The sequence below is a fragment of the Astyanax mexicanus genome, chromosome 18, assembly GCF_023375975.1.
Source record: "Astyanax mexicanus isolate ESR-SI-001 chromosome 18, AstMex3_surface, whole genome shotgun sequence".
NCBI classification, from domain to species: Eukaryota; Metazoa; Chordata; class Actinopteri; order Characiformes; family Acestrorhamphidae; genus Astyanax; species Astyanax mexicanus.
In genome coordinates, this window is record NC_064425.1 from 41,883,643 (window position 1) to 41,906,554 (window position 22,912).

The 22,912-nt window shown below is 37.7% G+C and overlaps 3 protein-coding genes across 6 annotated transcripts in view; 1 reads left to right on the forward strand and 2 right to left on the reverse strand.

Moving 5' to 3' along the window:
• ptbp1a (polypyrimidine tract binding protein 1a) overlaps window positions 1-2,374 on the reverse strand; it is a 28,847-nt gene extending 26,473 nt beyond the window's left edge. Inside the window, exons 1-3 of one of the 2 annotated variants that reach the window (XM_049467003.1) lie at window positions 2,316-2,374; window positions 710-763; window positions 6-33 (exon numbers count right to left, since the gene is read on the reverse strand). In XM_049467003.1, the coding sequence (XP_049322960.1) occupies window positions 6-33; window positions 710-763; window positions 2,316-2,323 (90 nt within the window). In that variant the 5' untranslated portion in view covers window positions 2,324-2,374. Of the gene's footprint in view, window positions 1-5; window positions 37-709; window positions 764-2,315 lie in introns of both variants that reach the window. The other variant, XM_007245112.4, reaches the window with a different exon arrangement.
• A 1,956-nt stretch (window positions 2,375-4,330) lies between these two features.
• Window positions 4,331-22,912, reverse strand: part of palm1b (paralemmin 1b) — a 43,447-nt gene continuing 24,865 nt past the window's right edge. For 2 of the 3 annotated variants that reach the window (XM_007245114.4, XM_049467079.1), the window contains exons 4-7: window positions 10,810-10,931; window positions 10,019-10,073; window positions 9,872-9,893; window positions 4,331-9,637 (exon numbers count right to left, since the gene is read on the reverse strand). In XM_007245114.4, coding sequence (XP_007245176.1) covers window positions 9,252-9,637; window positions 9,872-9,893; window positions 10,019-10,073; window positions 10,810-10,931 — 585 coding nt within the window. In that variant the 3' untranslated portion in view covers window positions 4,331-9,251. The remainder of the gene's footprint in view (window positions 9,638-9,871; window positions 9,894-10,018; window positions 10,074-10,809; window positions 10,932-22,912) is intronic. The other variant, XR_007425315.1, reaches the window with a different exon arrangement.
• Window positions 15,857-18,261, forward strand: LOC111192362 (TOG array regulator of axonemal microtubules protein 1-like). The gene is made up of 6 exons (XM_022669078.2): window positions 15,857-16,235; window positions 16,374-16,662; window positions 16,793-16,898; window positions 17,040-17,275; window positions 17,400-17,558; window positions 17,655-18,261. The coding sequence occupies exons 1-6, from the start codon at window positions 15,899-15,901 to the stop codon at window positions 17,770-17,772; spliced, it is 1,245 nt and encodes a 414-aa protein (XP_022524799.2). The 5' UTR covers window positions 15,857-15,898; the 3' UTR covers window positions 17,773-18,261.

Below are 22,912 nucleotides of genomic sequence, written 5' to 3' on the forward strand. Positions count from 1 at the left end.
CGTACCTTTGTGCCAACTGTAATATCATGGACGCTGCTGAAAAACAAGTAAATAAATATTTGCTTAGACAATAAACCAAACATTAATTCAAAATAAAATGTGTTGTGTTAAAATGAAAATTAACTTTCCAAAAAGATGCTTTCTTGCGGATATTAAGAATATTACTAGTTTACTCTGCAGTTTAAATTGCGAGGATGGGAAAGCGAGGCCTTGAGAACCAATTACAGCTTGTACACGTGTAATATCTGCTGATGCCAATGCTGATACACAGTTATAACTTGGAGACACTCCAGTATAACCAATTTTAAAACTAAAAAAATAAATCAAAAGCTTAAACCTAAGAATTTTTAAATAGCCCAAACAGCGACATGCTTCCCCTTTACAGGAAAACGTCAGCAAATAATGGTTTGAAACACGTTTTAAACAAGGGCTGCACTGAAAATAGACATTGTTTTTTTTCCTGTAATTTAGTATTGCAGGACAACAAAACCTCACAAATTAGCAAATACAGCAAACTGTGCTGTACGGTCAATGATTCGGAAAAAAAGGAAGGAAAAATGTATTGGTAGATATCACCTACAATAAGGTAGATACTCTGTATAACAATTTTAAAAAAGATTATAAAATGATCATTTATCGTTACATTGTCCACGCCTGTAGGATATTAATAATTAAAAGAATGAAGATGTACACAACAAATAAATCTTACTCTATTTCGCTGACGTAGCTGGATCCCAGAGGATACAAATCCGTCTCTAAATGTCTGTAAAACCAGAAACACAAGGAAACAGTCAGGTAACTGCAGAAAGCATGCATGGCATCTTTAAAACTGAACAAACCAGACTTTACTTCGCTGACTGTACAAAAAAGGGTGTTGAATCCCAATTACATTTATCATTTACCATTTTAAGAAAGGCAGGTTGTGTGTTCCTTATACAATAACAACATTAGTACGAAGACAGTTTGGTTTATCAAATATTATTGTGGAAATTAATTTAATTTTTATTGTGTCCCTTTTTATCCAGTAATTAATCGGAAAAATAATCAACAGCTTATGCAGACACAGTAAAATGGTCAGGCATTGGGTAATTTTATGCAATGGAAATGCTCGTAGTTGTGTAATTAATGGCTTTTCTTTTAATATAGTTATTAATTAGGGAGAAGCAGGTGTGGGGATGGTTGGTCTATGATTGAATTAGGGAAGGTTGTCAGTCTTGTATATAATATGGTGGTAAATGATCAGAGCTGTATTTTTTTTCTAGAACTTTTTTCCCTCATTATTTTTTCTTTGTTTTGCATTTTAATGTGTATTTAAGTACATTAACTCATTGTGTGCATTGTCAGACACTTCAAAAAATGTATTGTTTCGGACAGACCGACTTCTTAGAGGTTTAATTTTTACTGAATGAAACTATCATAAATTACAATTTAATAGTAAATAAAGTTTTAATATTTATTTATCTAGTTGCTATAGTATATTCCTAAAATAAAAAAATAAAATCACCAAGAATATCGTTCTCAGAAATACTCTGAAATATTGTGATATAATTTTAGATCCATATCGCCCTCCCCTAAATTATTTTCTCTTATATCATTACATTTAAGCTTATTAGTACAACAGGACCAAATATCACCTTTCCTTTCACTTTACAGTGGCAGCAGCTGCTAGTTCTCTTTATACTTTTAGCTAAAATATAATAAATTGAGGGATTAACTTCTGATTTATCTGAGGTAGGTTAACTTTAAGGTTATTTGTGCTACTAAACTGAGGACACGAATATTAGCTAAATTCTGTATTTAAAATAAAATAAAGGAAAAACAATTTTAGTCTTTATTCTTGAATTACCCGTTCCACCTTAAACAGAGCAGAAGGCACACTCTCCAGTACGGACCTCCTGCACCATTTAAGGTGGAATTGATCTTTCGAATAAGAAGGTGACGACTAGGAAGCAACTTTATTCTTGTTTTATCGTAGGTAGTCAGGTTACCAGACAAAGTTAACATATCTAACATTGTTCCTTTACTTTATAAGGACATTCTAGCATCACCTGAAGTGAGTTTAACGCTTAAATTCGGGTTAAAACTCTTTACCTGCAACAGGTCGCTGAACCGCAACTTTGCGGACATGTTGCTAACTCGCCAAGCTAACCACCCGCCTGCCGGACCGCCTCAGCTTAAACTCCACATTTCAGTTAATTTAACCGCAAACACTTCGATAAAACCGGATTGTAAACATATATGAGAGCCCTATAAGCTAAAATTAGACTGTTTTCATACATATTTTAGTCAGAAAAGCTGTTTTTACAGGAACTTACCCGTCCATGGCAATCCTCACAACTACAGTCCGCGCAGACGGGACACAGCAACCAGGAGGCTCTTATAGACTCACAAAATGGCGGAGCGTGCCACGGCGCTCTCCGATTGGCCGAGAACAGACAGGGGGCGGGATCTTACACACAATCCCCGCGCACGATTGGCCCGTTTGGCTGTCAGTCTTAAAAGGCGGTCTAAGAAAGTTTGGGCGAAACTTCAGCAAGGCATTCTGATGAGTGATACACAGCTACGGTATTTATTACCGATACCCACAACGATACAGTAAAATGTTCTTCCTTCAAGTCCATACCAGAGGCTGGTAATAAAGACTGGTCAAAAGTTTAAAAACTATACAGTACTAGTCAAACGTTTGTACAAACCTCCTCATTCAATGTTTTTATTAAATGGTAGATTAATACAAAACACATAAAAACAATGAATAGACACATATGGAATTACGTAGTAAACGGTAAAAAAGGGGTCTCAGAACTCTGTTCTCAGCACTCTGTCCTCAGTACTCTGCAGACAGGAATGGGAGGTAAAGCCTGCCAAAAATAAAATAAATCACTTCATTTGCAATTTAACTTTTTCACAAAACACATTTTGTGATTTAATTTTAATTCTGTCAGACATGTCACCTATTGCAAGAAAAAATAAATAAAAACATTACAATTACCTGTTTTCATTTTAGTTTTGACATTTAACATCCAGTTCATCAAGAAAAAGCAAGGCCAAAGTGAAGATTTTATTTTTTCTTTTGCACAATTAGCTTTTTTATTTTAGATTTCACTGTGAAATAGCTGTCTGGTAATGATAATGAAATGCAACAAAACATTTTATTTTAATTATTTTTTTTTTGTCAAGTGAAAAGTGTGCTCAAGTGAAAAGTTAAATTGCAAATTAATTTATTTAATTTCATTTTTTTAAACTTTGTCCTAATATTTTCACACGTTTGCAAAAAGAAAGCGCAAAAAGGTATTTACACTTTCATTTTAGTGTTTTCATTTCAGATTAATTTTTGGCAAGATTTACATCCCCTACAAAGGCAGAGTTGCCAGGTTTGCGTTTTTCCTGCCAAATTGGGCTTGTTTGAAAATCCAGTCGTAGTTAAAAATTAGGGGTTGCGGGTTGCGCTTTTCTGGGCTACTTTTAAAATATATAGCAGCTTTCAAAAAACAAAATAAGTGGGTGTTGCCTTGGATGTTACGTCTTTGGAAGATTGATTACAACAATAAGAAGCAGGAGAACATAACGACATAAGGGAGAACAGCGTAAAAAGGAGAGAGAGAGAGAAAGAGAGATAGAGAGAGAAATCACAATGTAACCAGAAATCACCAGGCAATGAAAACATTTTTTAAAGAGGAAAGAATAGAGTTCAGGAGGGGCAAAAACAGAAAAGAGTTGGTAAATATCAGTCTGCTAATTATATTTCTATTAAATGTTCTTGACTTGGATATAAAACTGTTATAAAAGAACTAATAAAACACTAATGTTACAATATTATTAATGATTTTAAGATAAATAGCAATACTGATAATAAATTCTTATAAACACTTATAGTTGTTTTGTCATTTGCTTTAAATGTCTGACAGATATATATTTTGGGCTAGTTTAAGCTTCTGAAGGGTGGGTTTTTGACTGACTATTTTTTGGCTGAATATTTTTGGCTGAATATTTTTGTTGGACCTGGCAACCCTGTACAGGGGAAGCTGTTCACAGGACTTTGTTGGTGGACTATTCTCTGACCAGCAGTGATGCTGTGGTGTTTAAAAACTCCAGCAGCACTGCTGTATCTGATCCACTCACTGTACCACCAGCACAACACACACTAACACCTCATACACCACCACCATGCTAATCAGTGCTAATCACTGTGGTGCTGAGAACAATGATCCACCACCCAAATAATAATAATAATAGCTGCACTGTGGTGGACGGATAATGAGTGTAATGAAGGTGGTCATAATGTTATGCTTGATCGGTGTAATGGTTATGGAAATAAACAGCTGGAGCTCAGTTCATAGTAAACAAACATTATTTATTTTTTTATTCGTGATATTCCTGAATCAAACACTGGGACCATTAACAGGCACTGGTCAGACCAACGAAGCACCTAGAACTCAAACAGCACAGAGACAGAACCGCACACCGAGAGAGTCCGTACGAGAGTCCGGTCCGATCAGAGCTTAACTCAGACAACCGTGAAGATGAGAGCGTTTTTTTATCGGGATGTGATCCAGGCGAACAGTGAGAGAGTGATGTAGAGTCTGTTTTTTTGTCCAGAAAAAAAAAAACACACAGTACAAAACATACAGTAACTGCAAGCACTGTACACCAACATTATACCCCCGGCTACCTGCTGCCCCCCGCTGACAAGAGACACGTCTCTTAGTGTAGTGTTAGCGATAAAACAGGCGTTTTTGTTTTAAAACAGGTGTGACTTTATAATAGTGTATGTTTAATCAGTGGCTGTTTAGCATTATTGCTTAAAAAAAAAGAAAATGGTTTAAATTAATCTGAAATTTGGACTCAATTAAGAGCTAACTTATCATTGACCACTCAAGACTCCGCCCACTAAAGTACTCTGTCATAGCTAATGTTTTATTATAATTTATTTAAAAAAATTGGAAGGCCAATTACACATTTTAACACTAGGACTGTCAGAACATGTGATCACCTCCTCTGATAAGTGCAAAGTCAGACTCCGCCTCTTTTCTAATTGCCACCAATGCAGCAGCAAGACTGGATACAACAGACGCCTGTGCACCTGTTCCTTAGCATTAGTGTAAACACATGACTTGTGAATTTGTGAATGGGTGTATTGTCGTGCCATTTCTGGATACAGCATATAAAGTTCTTATATTTAAGTCTAATTTTACAACAGCAGCCATGACAATATAATAATGGGTGAAGCTGCGATATGCTAAATGCATATGCTAGTAGCATTAGCATGAATTTATGATCATACAAGACTTCTATCATTGTCATCTTTCTGCATACATCATATAATGTTTTTATATGGAAGTCTGAACTCACAACAATAGCCACAACAATCTATTAGTAGGCGGAGCTTGGATATGCTAGTTAGCATTAGCGTAAACTTGTTTTTATGACATGTAGTTGACACTCTTATCCAGAGTGACAGAACAGTATAGTCACCCAGATTGGGAATTGAACCCCAGTCTCCCACTTGATGTGAGCTCACTGGCATGCAGTGGTGTTATCCACTACCCCACACCAACATGTGAACATAAAAGACTGTTATTGTTGTCATCTTTCTGGATACAGCATACATTTTTTTATATGAAAGCCTGAACTTTCAACAGTAGCCACAACAATCTATTAGTGGGCGGAGCTTGGATACGCTAGTTAGCACTAGCGTTAGCATAAATTTTTTTTTTGAAAACATTTGTGAAATATGATTTGTGAAATACAGGACTGTTATTGTTATGGTCTCTCTGAATGTATCCTATCTTCTGGCAGCAGGAACAGTTATAAATACATAATCACATATATTTACACGTATTTTGCTCTATCATGACGGGCAATTGTGAACTACAGTATAATGTACTGTACCTGTTCCTCACAGTGGTCTGAGATGATCCAAATGACAAAAAAAAAAAAAAAAGAAACCCAAACACGGTACATATATATTATAAAAGCATAACTTTCTCATGTCAATATAATCATTTTATCATCTTATCAATAAAGTAATATTTTAGAAACACTACTATGCAAGAGATAAATAGCTAAATATTTATAGAGATGCTGTAATCTGTGTCCTTCGTGTGGTGTGTACAGTGAGACAGGTGAAACGACACTAAAAAAGCCGTCCAATCGGGTGGAACCTGCAGTCTGATTCTATATTTTCTGTCCAATCCACGAGTACTGAACATCATAAGATTACATAATGAAAATATATGTTTATATATATATTTATATATAGAAATGTCAAGACAGAAATATAGAAAAATATTAATAGAAATAAAAAAAGAAATACATACTGGACACCAATTTATATAATAATAATAATAATAATAATAATAATATACACACAGTGACATCACCAGCGCTGATCAGACCCGTACAGCGACAGTCCGAGTCCAGTTTATCGGACTGCTGTCGGACTCGGACGGACACTGCGAGGGGGGACAACGTCTCCGGTGATGACGCTGTGCGGGACATACAGTTCAGCGTAAAAGTCTGAGGTCACCTGAGAAAATCGGTATTTAAAGCTGTTTATCTGCACAGTGAGTGTTTACTTTTTTATTTCTATTAATATAACTTTAACTATAGTAACATTAATGCTGATATTAGCATATCAATAATTAAATATTAACTTACTATTATTACGTATTCTGTTTTTGTATTTAATTTTCTGTACGTATAGGCATGCAAGAATATTGATATTATTTATTGGTGGATAATTTGCACCTCAACATAATCTAATAAAAGCCCAAGGCACCGAGGCTGGAGCAGTATTAGCATTAGCCGCTAACCATGCTAAGCGCTAGCTCTTTCGCAATTCAGAGGTGAGTGTTATCAGCCTGTAGCCTGCTGCTAACCTCGCGAGCACTGCTGGAGCAGCATTAGCATTAGCCGCTAAGAAATCTGCGTAGATTAACACCCAGCGCTCGTTTGACTATAAAATATATATTTTTAAGAATTATAGTTTTGTTTACTTAGCTTAGCTTGACCTGAATTAGAAGGATAACATGGCGACACCCCTGTTCCTTACCAGTGTCACTTAATGCGCCTTATAATCCAGTGTGCCTTATAGTGCCATAAATAGTCAGATGTGGCCCAAAGGATGCATTAGCTTTGGTCCAGATTAGGGGTGTTTTTGCGTACGATACCTGGCTAATATCTCTGTTTGCATCTTTTTGCATGTATTAATCTGTTGGGGTTTAAGAAAACATCAATATAATTTAAAGTATTGCAATATTACATATCAATTTTCAAAAATACAGTATTGATTGTTAATTATTAGTTTACATGTAAATATTGGTGTCTGAAGTGGTTCTTTAGTGTTGTGTTTAAATCTGACCCACTAGATGGGAGTGTTGTATTTTGTTTCAATCCAAGACAATGTACTGCATTGCTTACCATATTTTAATATATATATTAAACCGCAATATATTGATCCAGATCTGTCAGAAGTTATTCTCTAACTGGTCAGTGATTTAGCCCAGTTTTGTAAGAAGCTTGCCCATGATTGGCTAAAACCCAAAGCCCTGACTCGTCAAAATATCATATCTGATTATTCAGACATTTATATCTGACAGGTCAGAAGATCAGCACTGATTGGCCCAAAATTCATCTCTGATTGTTGAAAAGCTCAGCACTGATTGGTCAGGAGCTCACCCTTGATTGGTCAGAAGGTCAAAAGTTCATCTCGGATTGGTCAAAACCTCACTCTGACTGGTCAAAAGCTCAACAGAGACTGGTCTGAAGGTAATCTCTGGTTGGTCAGATGTTGGTCAGTATGATTAATCAGAAGGTCAGGCCTAATTGTGTAGAAGAGCAGCACTTTGGTGTCAGAAGTTGGTGTCTGATTGGTCCCAAGCCCATTAGTGGCAGATCAAAGTTTAAAAGTTTAACCATAATTGGTCAAATGTTCCTCTTTGACAGGATAAAAATCAGCACTGGCTGATCAGAAGGTCATCTCTGATTGGTCAGATGTTTTGCATGACTGGTCAAAAAATCACCACTGATTGGTGAGAAACTTAACCATGACCGGTCAGAAGCTTGGTCCCTGTTTTGGTCAAAAAAATTCCCCTTGATTGGTCCAAAGCTCAGCATTGACTGGTTAGAAGCTCACCCTTGATTGGTCAGAAGGTCAAAAGTTTATCTCTGATTGGTCAAAACCTCATTCTGACTGTTCAAAAGCTCAATACCAACAGGTTGAGAACTCAGTCAGTCAATAGTTCTGTCCTGACTGGCCAGTAGCTCGCCCTTGATTGGTCAAAAGCTTGACCCTGTTTTGGCAGAAACTTGCCCTTAATTGGTCCAAAGGCCAGACCCGACTGGTCAGAAGCTCACCCTTGACTGGTCAAAAGCTCGGCCCTGATTGGTCAGACCCTCTTTTGTCAGAAGCTCACTATTATTAGTTAATAGCTCTGCCCTGATTGGACAGACATTAATTTCGGATGGGTCAGAAGTTCATCATTAACTGTCAGAAACGTGGTCCTGATTAGTCAATAGCTCAGTCCTGACTGGTCAGTAGCTCGCCCTTGATTGGTCAAAAGCTTGACCCTGTTTTGGAAGAATCTTGCCACTGATTGGTCCAATGTTGGCCCTGATTGGTCAAAAGCTTGACCCTGTTTTAGCAGAAACTTGCCTTTAATTGGTCCAATGGTCAGACCTGACTGGTCAGAAGCCCACCTTTGACTGGTCAAATGCTCTGCCCTGATTGGTCAGAAGTCCACCCTTGACTGGTCAAATGCTCAGCCCTGATTGGTCAGAAGTCCACCTTTGACTGGTCAAAAGCTCGGCTCTGTTTGGTTAAAAGCTCACCATTGTGTGTTAAAAAGCTCTGTCCTGATTGGTCAATAGCTCTGTCCTGATTGGTCAGAACTCCATCTCTGAGTGGTCAAAAGCTCAGTACTGATTGGTCAGAAGTGTGGCCCTGATAGATCAGAATCTCAGCCTGACTGATCATTATTGTAATGAACTATATATTTTAATATTATGCAGTATTTTTACATTTTTATTTATTTCATTATTAAACTGGAATTGTGTGTATTTGTGCTTACTGTTATGTTTATTTAGACACACTTACTGTTGAGATAAACAGCTTTTAACTATTTTCTTAGCTGTCCCGAGACTTTTGCTCAGTACTGTACTTTGTTTCGGGCTTTTCCGTGGTTGTTGTTTGGGTTGTATTCTGTTGGGTTTGAGTAGAGTCTGAAGCGTGGAGCTAAAGCTAACGCTAAAGCTCACATGACGGTGCAGCACTTGCAGGGCTGCTTCTCCTTCTTGGCCTTCTCCTCGTCCTTGGCCTCCTCTTTCTTCTCGTCCGGGGTCTTCTCAGGGCTGGACGTGGTGCCGTTCGGAGGCGTTTTGTCGTCCTTGGCTCCCTCCGCCGCTGCTTTGCTCTCTCCGTCTTCGATGACCACGAACTCGGCCTTCACCGTTTCCTCGATGCCCAGGGCCTTCTTGGTCTCCGCCTCGTCCTCCACGTTCTTATATCCCATGAACACCATGGTGACCGGGTGTTCAGCGCTGGCGTTCTCGATGGCGGCGTCCGGACTGGTGCACTGAAGCTTAGCCTCGATGCCCGTCACTGCTTTCTTGGGACTGGGCTGATGAACGCCGTTCTCCACTGCAGAACAGGGAATAGAGGGAACACAGTGAACAACAATCAATTGCAATCAAATCCTCACAGCAATGTATTTACTCTAAAATCTAGAAGAATGTCTTTTCTGGAGAGTTGATTTACTCCAAAAAAAGCAGGATACACTTTTTTTTATTTTCTTGATTTCAGAGCAAACACCGACTAAATGAGCAGGTGTCCCATTACTTCTGTCCATACAGTGTACAGAGATTAGATTCGTACCTTTTCCAGGACCATCCAGGGTCTGATGAAAACAGAAAAAAAACAGAAAAAATGATTAGCTTCAGCAAACAAGACTGATAAATGAATAAAAAAATGTCTGTTTATTTCAATATCATATTCATATAAAATATAATGTGTAAAAAAGACCTCAGCAGGTTTGGCAGGAACTCCATTCTCCAGCTCATCGATCTCCTGCTCCAGCCTGTACAACAAATTCAACAGGTCACTTTTATACAAGATTTACTTACATTTAATACACTAACTGTCAAAGAAATGGCTTAAAAATAGCTGCATTAGAACTCTCACAAATAAACGTTCTGCAGAGCGCAAATCCAGCTTTTACATCAACAATAAACAGAATTAAAAATAAAATATTTTTGAAAATATATTTGAAATATATATTTGAAATGCGCAAGGCGTATTTTTTGCACCCTCACGCTATCAAAGACCCCCCGAAATCCAGCTGTGTGATGCGTAATTGACCAGTGCACTATAGAAAGCTAAAATAGGGCCCGTTTATTATTATTTATTATAAAATTATGCATAAATTTTCTGAAAAAATGTTTTTAGGTGGATGAAGATATATACATGAACTACATAAATTGGTCATAAGTTGGATATACAATATTTACAGCATCTGTTACTGACTGATGTTCATTACAGGACGCTAAAGTTAGTTTACTGCATTCAAGCCAAGCAGAAACACCAGAAGACTAATTTTGAATAAAATGTTTTAAATAGTTTATAAATAATATTTTTGTAAAGGAAGGAAGGTATTGTGATATGGTACAGTCTGGTTCTATAGCATGATTGTGTTCACTTATCCTTCAGCACTGGTGATACTCCCCAGTATTAATATTAATAACAGTTTAATAACTCTGCAGATGTTGAACTGTGAGCTGTGTGCTGAGAGCTGCAGCCAGAGGGGCGGGGCTGACCTGAGGATGGTCTTTTCCAGCTGTTTAGTTTTGGCCTCATCCTCCTCCAGCTGTTTCTGAACCTCATTCTCTCCATTAGAGGGCGCTCCATCCAGCAGCCATCGCTCCCTTAGAGCTTTAGACTGGGGAGAGAGAGAAAGAGAGAGAGGGCGAGAGAGAGAGAAAGGGAGAGAGAGAGCAGTGTGGTTAGAGTCAGCGTTTACACCACACACAATCACACACACACACACACACACACACACTTGCATTGCCTTTACTTAACTCTCTTGTTAAGTTACTTAATGTGCAATAAATACACGTATTAAATAAAATACTAGTAATAATAAAAATATATTAATAATAAAATAACATCAATACAGTTATTGTAGCAGGTACATGTTTTTAATATTATAAAAGTGCCAAAAAAATTAAGGAGAGTTTCATGAGAGATGCCATATTCTAGAGATCTTTAAATCTAGTCTTTTAATTCAGTTGTTTTTTTAGTTACAGCCAATTCAAAATATTCTTAATTTATCTTTTTAATGATCATTTTCATTATCATTATCATCATATAACATTTTGAGAGGCTCAAAAGTAACAGGACCAACTACAAACTACACTTTACTGTTTGGTGATGCAAGGCTCAGATAGACAATGGAGATGGAGAGATGAAGAGATGGACATGGGAACTCTCTCCATTCCATGAGTCTCTCTGCACTCTATAGTTCTTGAGCTAATCTGAAGCTACATGAAGTTTGGAGGTCTGTAGTGATGGAAAGAAAGTTTACACAGTTTCCTCACAATGAAAGCCCACCCTTCACACTACACAGCTTCTTCAGCCTGCTGCCATCAGGGAGGAGACTGTGGAGTCTCGAGGTTAGGACCAGCAGACTGAGAGACAGCTCCATCCACCAGGCTATGAGGATGCTTAACTCTCTCCATGCTTTACGCCCCCTCGCTCCCCCTTCTGCCCCCAGCAGACACATACTCAGAGGTGCCACTTTGAAGAATCTAATATAAAACGATAATATAAATGAATTTAGCATTAATCTTAACCTACAATGCAGAACATTTAAAAATGTGTTTTGACTGGTATTGTAAATATCCACTATTAAAAGCTTATGTCTTAAAAAGGACAAGTGCGACAATCATGTTTTCTAAAAGAATATTGTTGTTATTAATCTCATTAACTGATAACTGACAAAACTAATAAAATAAAATACTACAGTCTGAATTAATAACTCTATAATACGTCTGCAGTTTATGGTATTATCGCAGTGCGCTTTGGCTCACTGTAAAAAGACAACATGCTGATTCATAAAGAACAACATTATGCAGTTTACTGTAGCAGTCCCCAAACTTTTGATGGAGAGCATATCTAACCTGATTAACCCCGTAACCGCATGCTGCATGCTGTAACTCCCAGTGGAACAGGCTGAGTAGAAGATGGAGGTTCACTCCATCTCCAGACGTCCAGCAGGCCGTTTATCAGCTCTCAGCATCACGCTAGCACATGACCATTAGCTGTCCATTAGCTTCTCACTTTAGGCATTCAGCTAATGCACTGCCTGCACATAACTGCAGAGTGAGGCATTACGCCCGGCGCCAGTCCCAGCATCCTGTCCCGAACTCTGGAGCACATTAGTGTCTCACAGGGTACTGAAAGTAGCAGCGCTACTCTATTCTCGCACAATAAACAGCTCAATATTATACCTTATCGCATTATTACAGATTCTACGATACTGCGTTACCTTTGCCGATACAAATACCAAAATAAAATCTTTTAGTATCTTACTATGTGTTTTTTATAGAGCTGTCAACATTAAAACGTTAACATAAGCGATTAATTTCGAATCAGTAATGTGGTATTATTTTTTAAAACTTAATTAAACTAATTATGCCACCAAATCTGACTTCAACTTCTGCCCTAATCTGCGTAATTTGGGACTGGACCGAGAAATCACACAGATATCTCAAGCCAGTCCCAAATGAACTCTGAAGCGGTTCGTTTGTGGTGAGAATGTGATCTGGTCTCGATCCAACCCAGCTATAAAACAGACTTTATAATTGAGCTTAACTGTTGATAGGCACAGTTTAATCTGATATATGTTTCATGCTGTTTACATTTGCAGCGTTCACTCCTCACAGCTCCCACTGAAAACACTTTAAAACCTTTTAAAAGCACAGCGGCACTATATTAACATATAGCTTCACACTGCATAGAGATATATGTGCTGGAACACTCGGAATCTTCTGGCTATACTTACGTTCTTGCTCCCTTTTCAAAAAGCTCCAACCAATCAGAGGAGACAATGTGCTTGCGTGGTTTATTGAAGCGCATTTAAGTGATGGCTCACGTACATACATGATTTACTGTAGGTGGTGTCCTACATCCTAATCTTGTTTAAATTGATGAATATTTGTTTTAGATAATGGACTGGGTGTCCCTGTGTTCTTCATAGATAATTAATTACAAGTCCCTCCCTTCTTTTTTGGGAGTTAACAGCAGCACACAAAAATTCAATACTAATAACTGATGAGTTAATATGTTCTTCTTTATGAGTTACTGCAGATCATGTCCCAGTATTATAAAGTGAGAAACATGGTAATTAATAACTAATAATTGAGGAGTTACTGCAGATCAAAAATCAGGATTATACAGTGAAATATATATTAATAATAACAACAACAATAATAATAATAAGACATTTGAACAGACATGCAGTTAATTTGTTTTACCTGCACATCACATATGCTAGTGTTTTATTAACAGTGTTCATGTTTGTTTCGCACTGTGAATGTTAAAAATGTAGCTAGCTAAATAAAACACACATATAACCTAGCAAACTTAGCTAGCTAACGGTAAAACACACATAAAACCTAGCTAACTTAGCCAGCTAATGCTAACTAAACACATATAACCCAGCTAATTTAGCTAGCTAATGCTAACTAACACACACATAACCTAGCTAACACAGCTAGCTTACACTAACTACACACATATAACCTAGCTAACATAGCTTGCTAACACTAACTACACACATATAACACAGCTAATTTAGCTAGCTAACGCTAACTTACACACATATAACCTAGTGAACTAAGTTAGCTAACTAACACACACAAATAACCTAGAAAACTTAGCTAGCTAATGCTAACTACACACATATAACATAGTGAACTTAGCTAGCTAACTAACACACATATATAATCTAGCTTACTTAGCTTGTAAATTCTAAAACACACACATAATCAAGCTAACTTAGCTAGCTAACGCTAACTAACACACATATAACCTAGCTAACCTAGCTAGCTAATGCCAACTACACACATATAACCAAGCTAATATAGCTATCTAACTAAAACACACATATAATTTAGCTTACTTAACTAGCTAACGCTAACTACACACATAATCAAGCTAACTTAGCTAGTTAACGATAAAAAACACATATAACCTAGCTACCTTAGGTAGCTAATGGTAAAACACACATATAAACTAGCGGGCCTAGCTAGCGAATGCTAAAAAAACACATATAACCTAGCTAGCTAATGCTAAATCACACATATAATCAAGCAAACTTAGTTAGTTAACGATAAAACACACGTATAATTTAGCTTACTTAACTAGCTAACGCTAACTACACACATAATCAAGCTAACTTAGCTAGTTAACGATAAAAACACATTTAACCTAGCTACCTTAGCTAGCTAATGGTAAAACACACATATAACCTAGCGGACCTAGCTAGCAAATGCTAACTAACACACGTATAACCTTGCAGCTTTGAATTCGGTACTAATACTCAAATAATACTTTTTTGATACCTTTTTTAAATTGATTTTCGACCAGCTTGGTTGCAGTGTTTGCGTCGGTCGGCCAAACATACTTTATTAAAAGTCTATTTTACCTCAGCCTGTTTTGATGTGTTTTTTCTCTGTTTTTTTCAGTTCCCCTTTCACTTGTTATACAGTTATGTTAGGAAACAGCCACATTAAATTATTTTTATATACAATACATTAAGTTGCTTAAAAGTCATTTGAGATGTAAAAGCTTACAGAATTTGTAAATCTTTATGGAATTGATTGGAATTGAAAATTTTAAAGAATACATGAGCAGCACCAGGAAGATTTATTTTCTTGATATTCCCAAACCTCTTGACAGTCATAGCAGCAAGAGTTATTAAGTAATTTAATCTGGACACTACTGGGTTTATTTTAGAAGCACTAGAAGTAAATACTTGCTTGAAAAAAGCATTTTTTTATTGCGTTTTTTACTTATTTATTTATTTTGACGAATCAGCGCCAGCAATGATGTCATGAGATTTACCACAGACCGCAGTAAACATCATTGATTATGGTGTTTTAAGACAATAAATGGTGTTATAATGAAAGGTAAATATGAAGGTAAACCTATTCTTTAGGTATATTTCTCAAAAACACTTCAGTTCAGCGTGAGGTCGGTGCTATTTTAAGAAACAATAGGGTTCCCTGTTTTTCACAATGTATGAATCAAGTTGATGTGTTGACACAATCCTGAGTAATTAGGCTGTATAAACAATGCCGATTTTTGATGGAATTTGCGTCAATGGGGTTCTAAGGGTTAAGAATAAATTGAATTTTGTGTCAAAATCTGCATTTAACTCACATAGTTGGTGAGGTGTGTTTAATGTAATTATGTTAACAGTCACACATTTTATACTATATATCAATCTGATTGCTGCCTTTTTCCTCTGTTACTGTTTTTTTCTGATTTTCTGCTTTACACTGTTGCACTGCATTACCAGCATTAGCCAGTGCTGGACATAAAACTCATGTTCCGTTAACGTGGTGCTAAAACTGTCCTTACATTGCTGTAATGTTATGCTAACACTGTGCTAACATTGCTGTAATGTTATGTGAGCATTATGTTAACATTTCATATTTAAACACATTGTACTGAGCGAGTCTCTGCTTCATAACTTGTGACATCACCACCGGAACTTTAGCTAGGATTCCGTGGTGACATCACCAGCCCACAGTATATAAGCACTCGTCCCTCAGTATTCAAATCAGAGGGTGTGTCTACTATTATTCTAGCAGCACATCAGCGCCTTTTCTCTGTTTTGAGATGGATTTCGCAAGAGAGGAGAAGTTTATTTTTCCGAAAATTGCGCCCTGGGTCCACGACCTTCCTTTAATGAGGCGCAAGACTAGAGGTGAGCCGTGGTATCTCCACGTGCCCCTCCCACCACCAGCAAAACCTGCTGCCAGAAACACCGGCACCAGGTTTCCCCCAATCAAAGGGCTGGAACAAGAATGGAGCGGGGTCTTAGGGGACTCCTCCTTTGGAGAGTTCACCTCAAGGCCCCTCCATTACCATCCAACTCCTCCACCAACTCCTCCGCCTGTCACTGCTACCCTGCCGCCAGTGGTGGTGAATAAGCCCCCGGCCTACAATTCACCAGGTAAGTTCCAGTTTTGAGTGTTGAGCTTCTTTAATCCCTTACTAAATATTTAATCCCTTACTAATTAATGCCTTAATAATTAATCAATCCCTCACTAGATCTCACTTTTTCCGTTTATTATTGTTGATATAATCACAGGTAGCAGGATACCTATTCTAGACAGGCGGAGGAAGCTAAGGCCGGTCCAAGCTGTGGTGCAGCCCGTTAACAATATGGCTGCCCACAGCATAATAATGGACAAACCAGCACAGGTGGAGAGAGCAGTCAGGAAGAAGCCCAGTAAGATCAGGTCAGCTCCTCAGGCCGTTGGGAAAGGTCAGGGACTGGAGCAGCCACTGGTGCCACCATCCCTGACCAGTGAAGATGCCCTCAACAGGCCTGAGGAAGCTCTCAGCCAGGCACTAGGTCTGCTGCAGGATGAGGAATGGTAAGATTTCTACTACAATTCTAACAGATCAGTGATATCCCTTGTAAAAGAAAATTGATATTTGTATTTAAGTAACATTTTCCAGACATGTTTAATCTATAATTCTCTGAATGTTTTGGTTGTGAAACAGGGAGAGGAAGATCGAGGGACTGAGGCTTGTGCGAGCTCTGGCTGAACATCACTCTGAGGTGGTGCTGCCAGAGCTCCACTACGTCTGCAAAGCCGTCATCGCGGAGGTAAGAGTTTATAACACACTTCATAGACACTTCATACACACTCTACAGCAGCTTCTTCTGTGATCTGATACGATTCAGAAACTGATGGAGTTCAACAGGCCGAGGCTTAGTGTGCTGCTTCTGTTGTCTCCACTGTCTCAGGTGAAAAACCTCCGCTCTATTGTCTCTCGGGACGCCATCACCACAATGGCGCACCTTTTCACTCACCTGCAGCACAACATGGACAGTGAGGTCGAGGGCGCTGCTCACACCCTCCTTCATAAGGCTGGGGAAACCAGCCTTTTTATAAGGCAGGGTGTGGAGCTAGCCCTCAGCACTATGGTGCACCACTGTTCGCCTGGCCGAGTCCTGCGAGGACTGCTGGATGGTGGATTCAGGTAAATATATTTTATATATATATATATAATAGATTTAAAATGGAAACTAAATCAAGGGAGAGCCACCAGGTCATGTGATCATGTGTATCTGACTGACTGTGTTCGTTCACTCTCTTGTGTCCAGACACAGAAACCGGGTCTCCAGGGCCGCCACTGCATTGAGCCTGGTGAGGCTCCTGCAGGTGGTTGGAGTTTCTCGTGTGCTGACTGGCAGGAAGAATTTAGCGAGTGAATTCGTTCCTGCCGTCAGCACACTGGCGTTTGATGCAGACCAGGACGTCCGGTAAGAAACTTTAACTCTTCTTTAATCAATCAGATGAAATCTGATGAAGAATCAGCACTGAATCCACTGTTGTCTGTTATTATGCTTTCTCTACAGGGCCCATGCTCGAGCCGCACTGCGGTACCTGGGCAACCACAAGGACGCAGAAAGGGCTGTGGAGAAATATGTCCAATTAAGGGACCAATCACAAGTGAAGAAGTTGCTTCACAATTAATTAATTAATTAATAATTGTTTTATTTATTGTCTGTAGTTGAGATGTTGTTCAGTGTTCAGCTGTTCAGACTGGGTTTGGTGTTGAACGCTCTGTTCTAGAGAAGTTTACAGACTCAGAGCTGTTCACAGTGGTGGAGAACAGGAACTACATCTGAAGAGGTGGATGAGGCAGCGGCTCCACCTTCCTCTCGCCAGAGGGAGGCGGGGTCTCTGCTTGGTGGGAAACGCGCCGGCCCCGTGGCATCAGGGCTTCCCAGTCAACCAGCTGGGAATGTCCCGCCCCCAAACAAGCCCTGCAAAGCTTGTGAGGGGTTCGCCCAGGGCCGTCCGGCGTCCCCCAGTCCACCCTTCAGACGTACGGGTCCCGTCTCCATCACTGTGATCAGCTCTGACTCTGTCGGCTTCTCTGGAACAAAGCATTTCACACCAAACCCACTCTGAACACCTGAACACCAAATAACATCTCAACCACACTGACTAAAGTAACTTCAGCTCTGTTATCATTTTTTTCATTGCAAAATAAAAATCTTGAAAAAAAATCATTGTCTCTCTCATTATTACAAATAAGGGATATATAAATAATAACCACATACACAGACAGAGTTATAAACAGACAGACAGATAGACAGATAGAAAGTAAAGGTATGTGGGGATATATAAATAATAACCACATACATAGACAGTTATAAACAGACAGATAATAAAGAAAGATACACTGTAAACACTTTTTTTTTAAGAAAATAACCATTATAACTCAACTGTACAATTTTTTAAGGGGTTTAAATGATAATTGATGGGGTCTCAGTGTAAAAACATGCGGTAGCGGGAGTGTTCTGTGTGTTTTATGGGTGTTGCGGCCTCTTTTATAAAGGTACGTGTCCACTGGCACTTTTCTGCAACCCATGTCGCCATGCCATTTTTAATTTTTAATCAACCTTATTGTAATCTATAGTTCTATAAATCCATATTCCGCCATTTTCAGCTTTTCTTCTGTGGTGAAAAAAGGCCTGTTCTGTGTTTGTGAGACATGTACATGTGTGATGTCAGAGTCTGCTCTTCCCTGATTGGCTGGATGCAGCACAGCGCCCAAATTTATTTAAATAAAGCTGAGCTTTGCTAAACTTTTTCGCCTTCATGCTGGCTAAGAACTCTGAGCTGGATTACTTTACCCTTGTAATGGCAAGATAGATAGGCAGAAAGTATGCACGAGCATTTTATCTTCTATAAATAACCAAAAACACAAGCTAACCCTGCCTGAATATGCAATAAAAAACATTACATTACTACATTGCTACATTGTTACTTGTTTACTTTGTTACTTGTATTTAATTCAGCAAAATTAAGCATTTTTACATTAAAATGCTTTACACATGCTCGCTTCACCTAAATTGCAAGCAATATAAACAGCTTACATGGTTAATATTTGCCCTTTACCCTTTTCAATATTTTTAGGAAAATATTGATTTTAAAATGAAGTTCAGGAAAGAGCAAATTGTATTATTTTAATCATTATATTTTGACAGCTGCAGATTTACTTGAATGTTTTTCTATACTTTGTATTACAGTTACAATTATGATTTTCAGTAATGTTCCTTATCAAACATTAAAGCTTTTTAGGTGATGCTTGAGTAGAAATCCTCAAGATTTAGGGGTGTAATGTCATGCAGATAATTGACAAAAATCCTGGACAGTTAAGGGGTTAGTAACAAAACAAAAACACAAGCTAACCGTGCCTGAATATGCAATAGTTAGTCGAATTTAGTGCCTAATAAAAAAATACTGTCAAATTAATGCCAGGAACCAATTATTACAATATTAACTAATGGTGAGTTTTGATACTGAAATTATTCAAAACACTTGTATACCCTTTTATGGGCAATATTGTAAAAAAAAAAATAAAAAAAAAAAAATAATAATAATAATAATAATAATAATAATAATAATTCATTAGAAATTCTTGATTACATAATAACTGAAAAAAGACCCAATGTTATATTTGAGTATTCAGTTCTATCTGTTACATTGGTCAGGACCTAATGATGAGCGATAGTTCATAGTTCAGCAGTTCCTCAGTGTTCCTGAGGGGGGTGCTGTAGGGCTGCCTGTCTTCACTATGTGTGTGTGTGTGTGTGTGGGAGTGTATTGTGCAGTGATACACTCTGTGCTGTGTGGAGGGTAAGACAGGTCATTGCCACTTCAATTATACACACTCACCCGCTAATCAGCTGCTTTAACCCTTACACACACACTACTACTTAAACACACACACACTGCTATAATATCATACTACAGCTATACATTCATAAATTTAATACACCATAATTCAGAGTCAGTCTGTGCGATTAGTCTCACTGTACAGATAAAATAATACATTTATAAAGAGAAGCTCAGGTTGGTTTAGATGGTAGGATGGGTATCTCTAATTTCACTCACCGGCAAATACGCTAGAGTGTGAGCTACAGCTGTAACGACCAATGAGCATTACCGATAATGTCGATAATAAAAGGTCATTGGCAATAAATGTCACTGTAATTGATTACTTGGCTTCTCATTTGTACCATGTGACTGAAAGAGGAAGAATACAATCGGCATTTATATCTGTAACAATCTATACTTATTCTCCACTATACTTTTACTCTATATATCTATATACTCATACCTATTAATACTCTTCAGACTCTACTTCTGCTCTACACTTATCCAATGTATACTCACAACCACCTGTACTCATATCCATCTATACCCATTCCCATACCCATTCTCATATATACTAATATCATATATATTCATACCATCTATGTCTTTATCTATTTTTACTCATATCCATCTATATTGATTCTCCTCTATACTTAGACCCTCTATATCTATATACTTATTCCTATTTATACTCATACTTATACCCATGTATACTCATAACCATCTAAACCATTAAACATTAATATCGATTCTGCTCGATACTCATACCATCTATACTCATATTCATCTATTTCCATACTGATTCTCATCTATACTCACATTTATCTATACTCATACCCATCTATATCTACACCTATCTATACACATCATAGCCATCTATACTGATTCATCTCTACACTCATATCCATCTATACTCATACCCATCTATTCTTATGTCCATCTATACTAATACTTCTATATACTTACATTCATATAGCATCATATATACTATATTTAAAGCATATAATCTATTATTATACCCATATATACTGATACTCCTCTATACTCCTATTCATCTTTAACCATAACCATCTATAACCATATCCATCTATACTCATACCCATCTATTCTTATGTCCATCTATACTAATACTTCTATATACTTACATTCATATAGCATCATATATACTATATTTAAAGCATATAATATAATTATTATACCCATATATACTGATACTCCTCTATACTCCTATTCATCTTTAACCATAACCATCTATAACCATATCCATCTATACTTATACCCATCTATTCTTATATCCATCTATACTAATACTCCTCTATACTTACATTCATCTATCATCATATATACTATATTTACAGCATATGATCTATGATTATATCCATATATACTGATACTCCTCTATACTCATATTCATCTTTAACCATAACCATCTATAACCATATCCATCTATACTCATACCCATCTATGCTGATACTTCTCTATACTCATATTCATCTATAACCATACCCATCTATTATTATACCCATTTGTACTCATATTTATCTATACCCATCTTTACTTACATCCATCTATGTAACACATGAACAGAGTGTACAAATTCTGAATGTAAATTTACAGTGAATGTAATTGATTATGTGATTAAGTATGTAATTACATTTAAACAGTGCAGTAATGGCTGTGGAGCTTTAAGAGTTAAAAGTCTGAACTGGATTTTTTTCCTTTTTAATTCACCCAGGTGACATCATGTCTCTCTCTCTCTCTTTCCCTCTCTCTCTCTTTCCCTCTCTCTCTCTCCCTCTTTACGACCCCCGCCCTGCTCTTCTGGCACAGTGACTGTGTTAACGTGTGGTGATGTCAGCTAGAGGTCTGCACTCCCGCGGGAGTCCCGCGGGACCCGTCAGAATATGTTGCGGCGCGGGACAAAACTGAATTGTTATTGGCGGGAGCGGTAATTTAATCAATACAGGCCATGCGGGAGCGGGACCACATTAACATGTGGTCCCGCTCCCGCAAATTGATAAATAGTTAAGAAAATTATAATAATCACGCTATGATTCCCATGCAAGCAACAAAAAAACACAAGAAAAATCTCTCGGAGGATGGACACACACACACACATTTTCAGCATCTCCAGCAGGCGTGTGCAGAGGAGGGGGGGGGGGGGAGGGGGGTGTGTAATTTAAAGGACGACATTTACTATACTGGTGCAAAATAATAATAATAATAATAATAATAATAATAATAATAATAATAATAATAATAATAATAATAATAATAACAATAATAATAATAACAATAACATTGTTATTGTTATTATTATTATTGTTATTATTATTATTATTATTATTAATAATAATAATACAAATATTAATTAAACTAATTGAATTTAATTTTATATATTTTTACATTTATTATTTTATATAATATAGATCCACTTCTAATCCACTTCTAGGATTCTTGATGCACCTGATGGCATGTGTTTGGACTGCGAACTGAATTGCTGTTTTAATAAATACATATGTAAATTTGAAGCACTAAATGTAATTAATTCAATTCATATTAGGACTGCGGGACGGGAGCGGCGGGAATGTGTATGTGGCGGGCGGGAGCGGGATTAAAAGAAGTGATTTTTTTGCGGGAGCGGGCGGGAGCGGGACAAAAAGACGCGGGAGCGGGCGGGAGCGGGTTTAAAAAAACAGTCCCGCGCAGACCTCTAATGTCAGCCTCACACACACACGCACACACACAATACAAAGGCGGCCCAGAGGGGAGGATCTGAGCACGCTCAGTAGGAAGCAGAGTAAAACAGAACTGAGACAAAAGACAATAGCAGGTAAACCAGCTGAAAGCAGGGCCCGCCCACAGAGAACACCACTCAATATACAGCTAATAGAACCACATGTTCACCATGACCTTTATCACCAACAAGCTCTACAATACAGAG

Excerpts from the sequence above, each read along its gene's own strand:
- LOC111192362 (XM_022669078.2), top strand. The coding sequence starts at position 15,899 with ATGGATTTCGCAAGAGAGGAGAAGTTTATTTTTCCGAAAATTGCGCCC. Across the intron at positions 16,236-16,373 it reads CCCGGCCTACAATTCACCAG|GTAGCAGGATACCTATTCTA; the intron begins GTAAGTTCCAGT and ends ATATAATCACAG. Across the intron at positions 17,276-17,399 it reads CTGCTGGATGGTGGATTCAG|ACACAGAAACCGGGTCTCCA; the intron begins GTAAATATATTT and ends TCTTGTGTCCAG.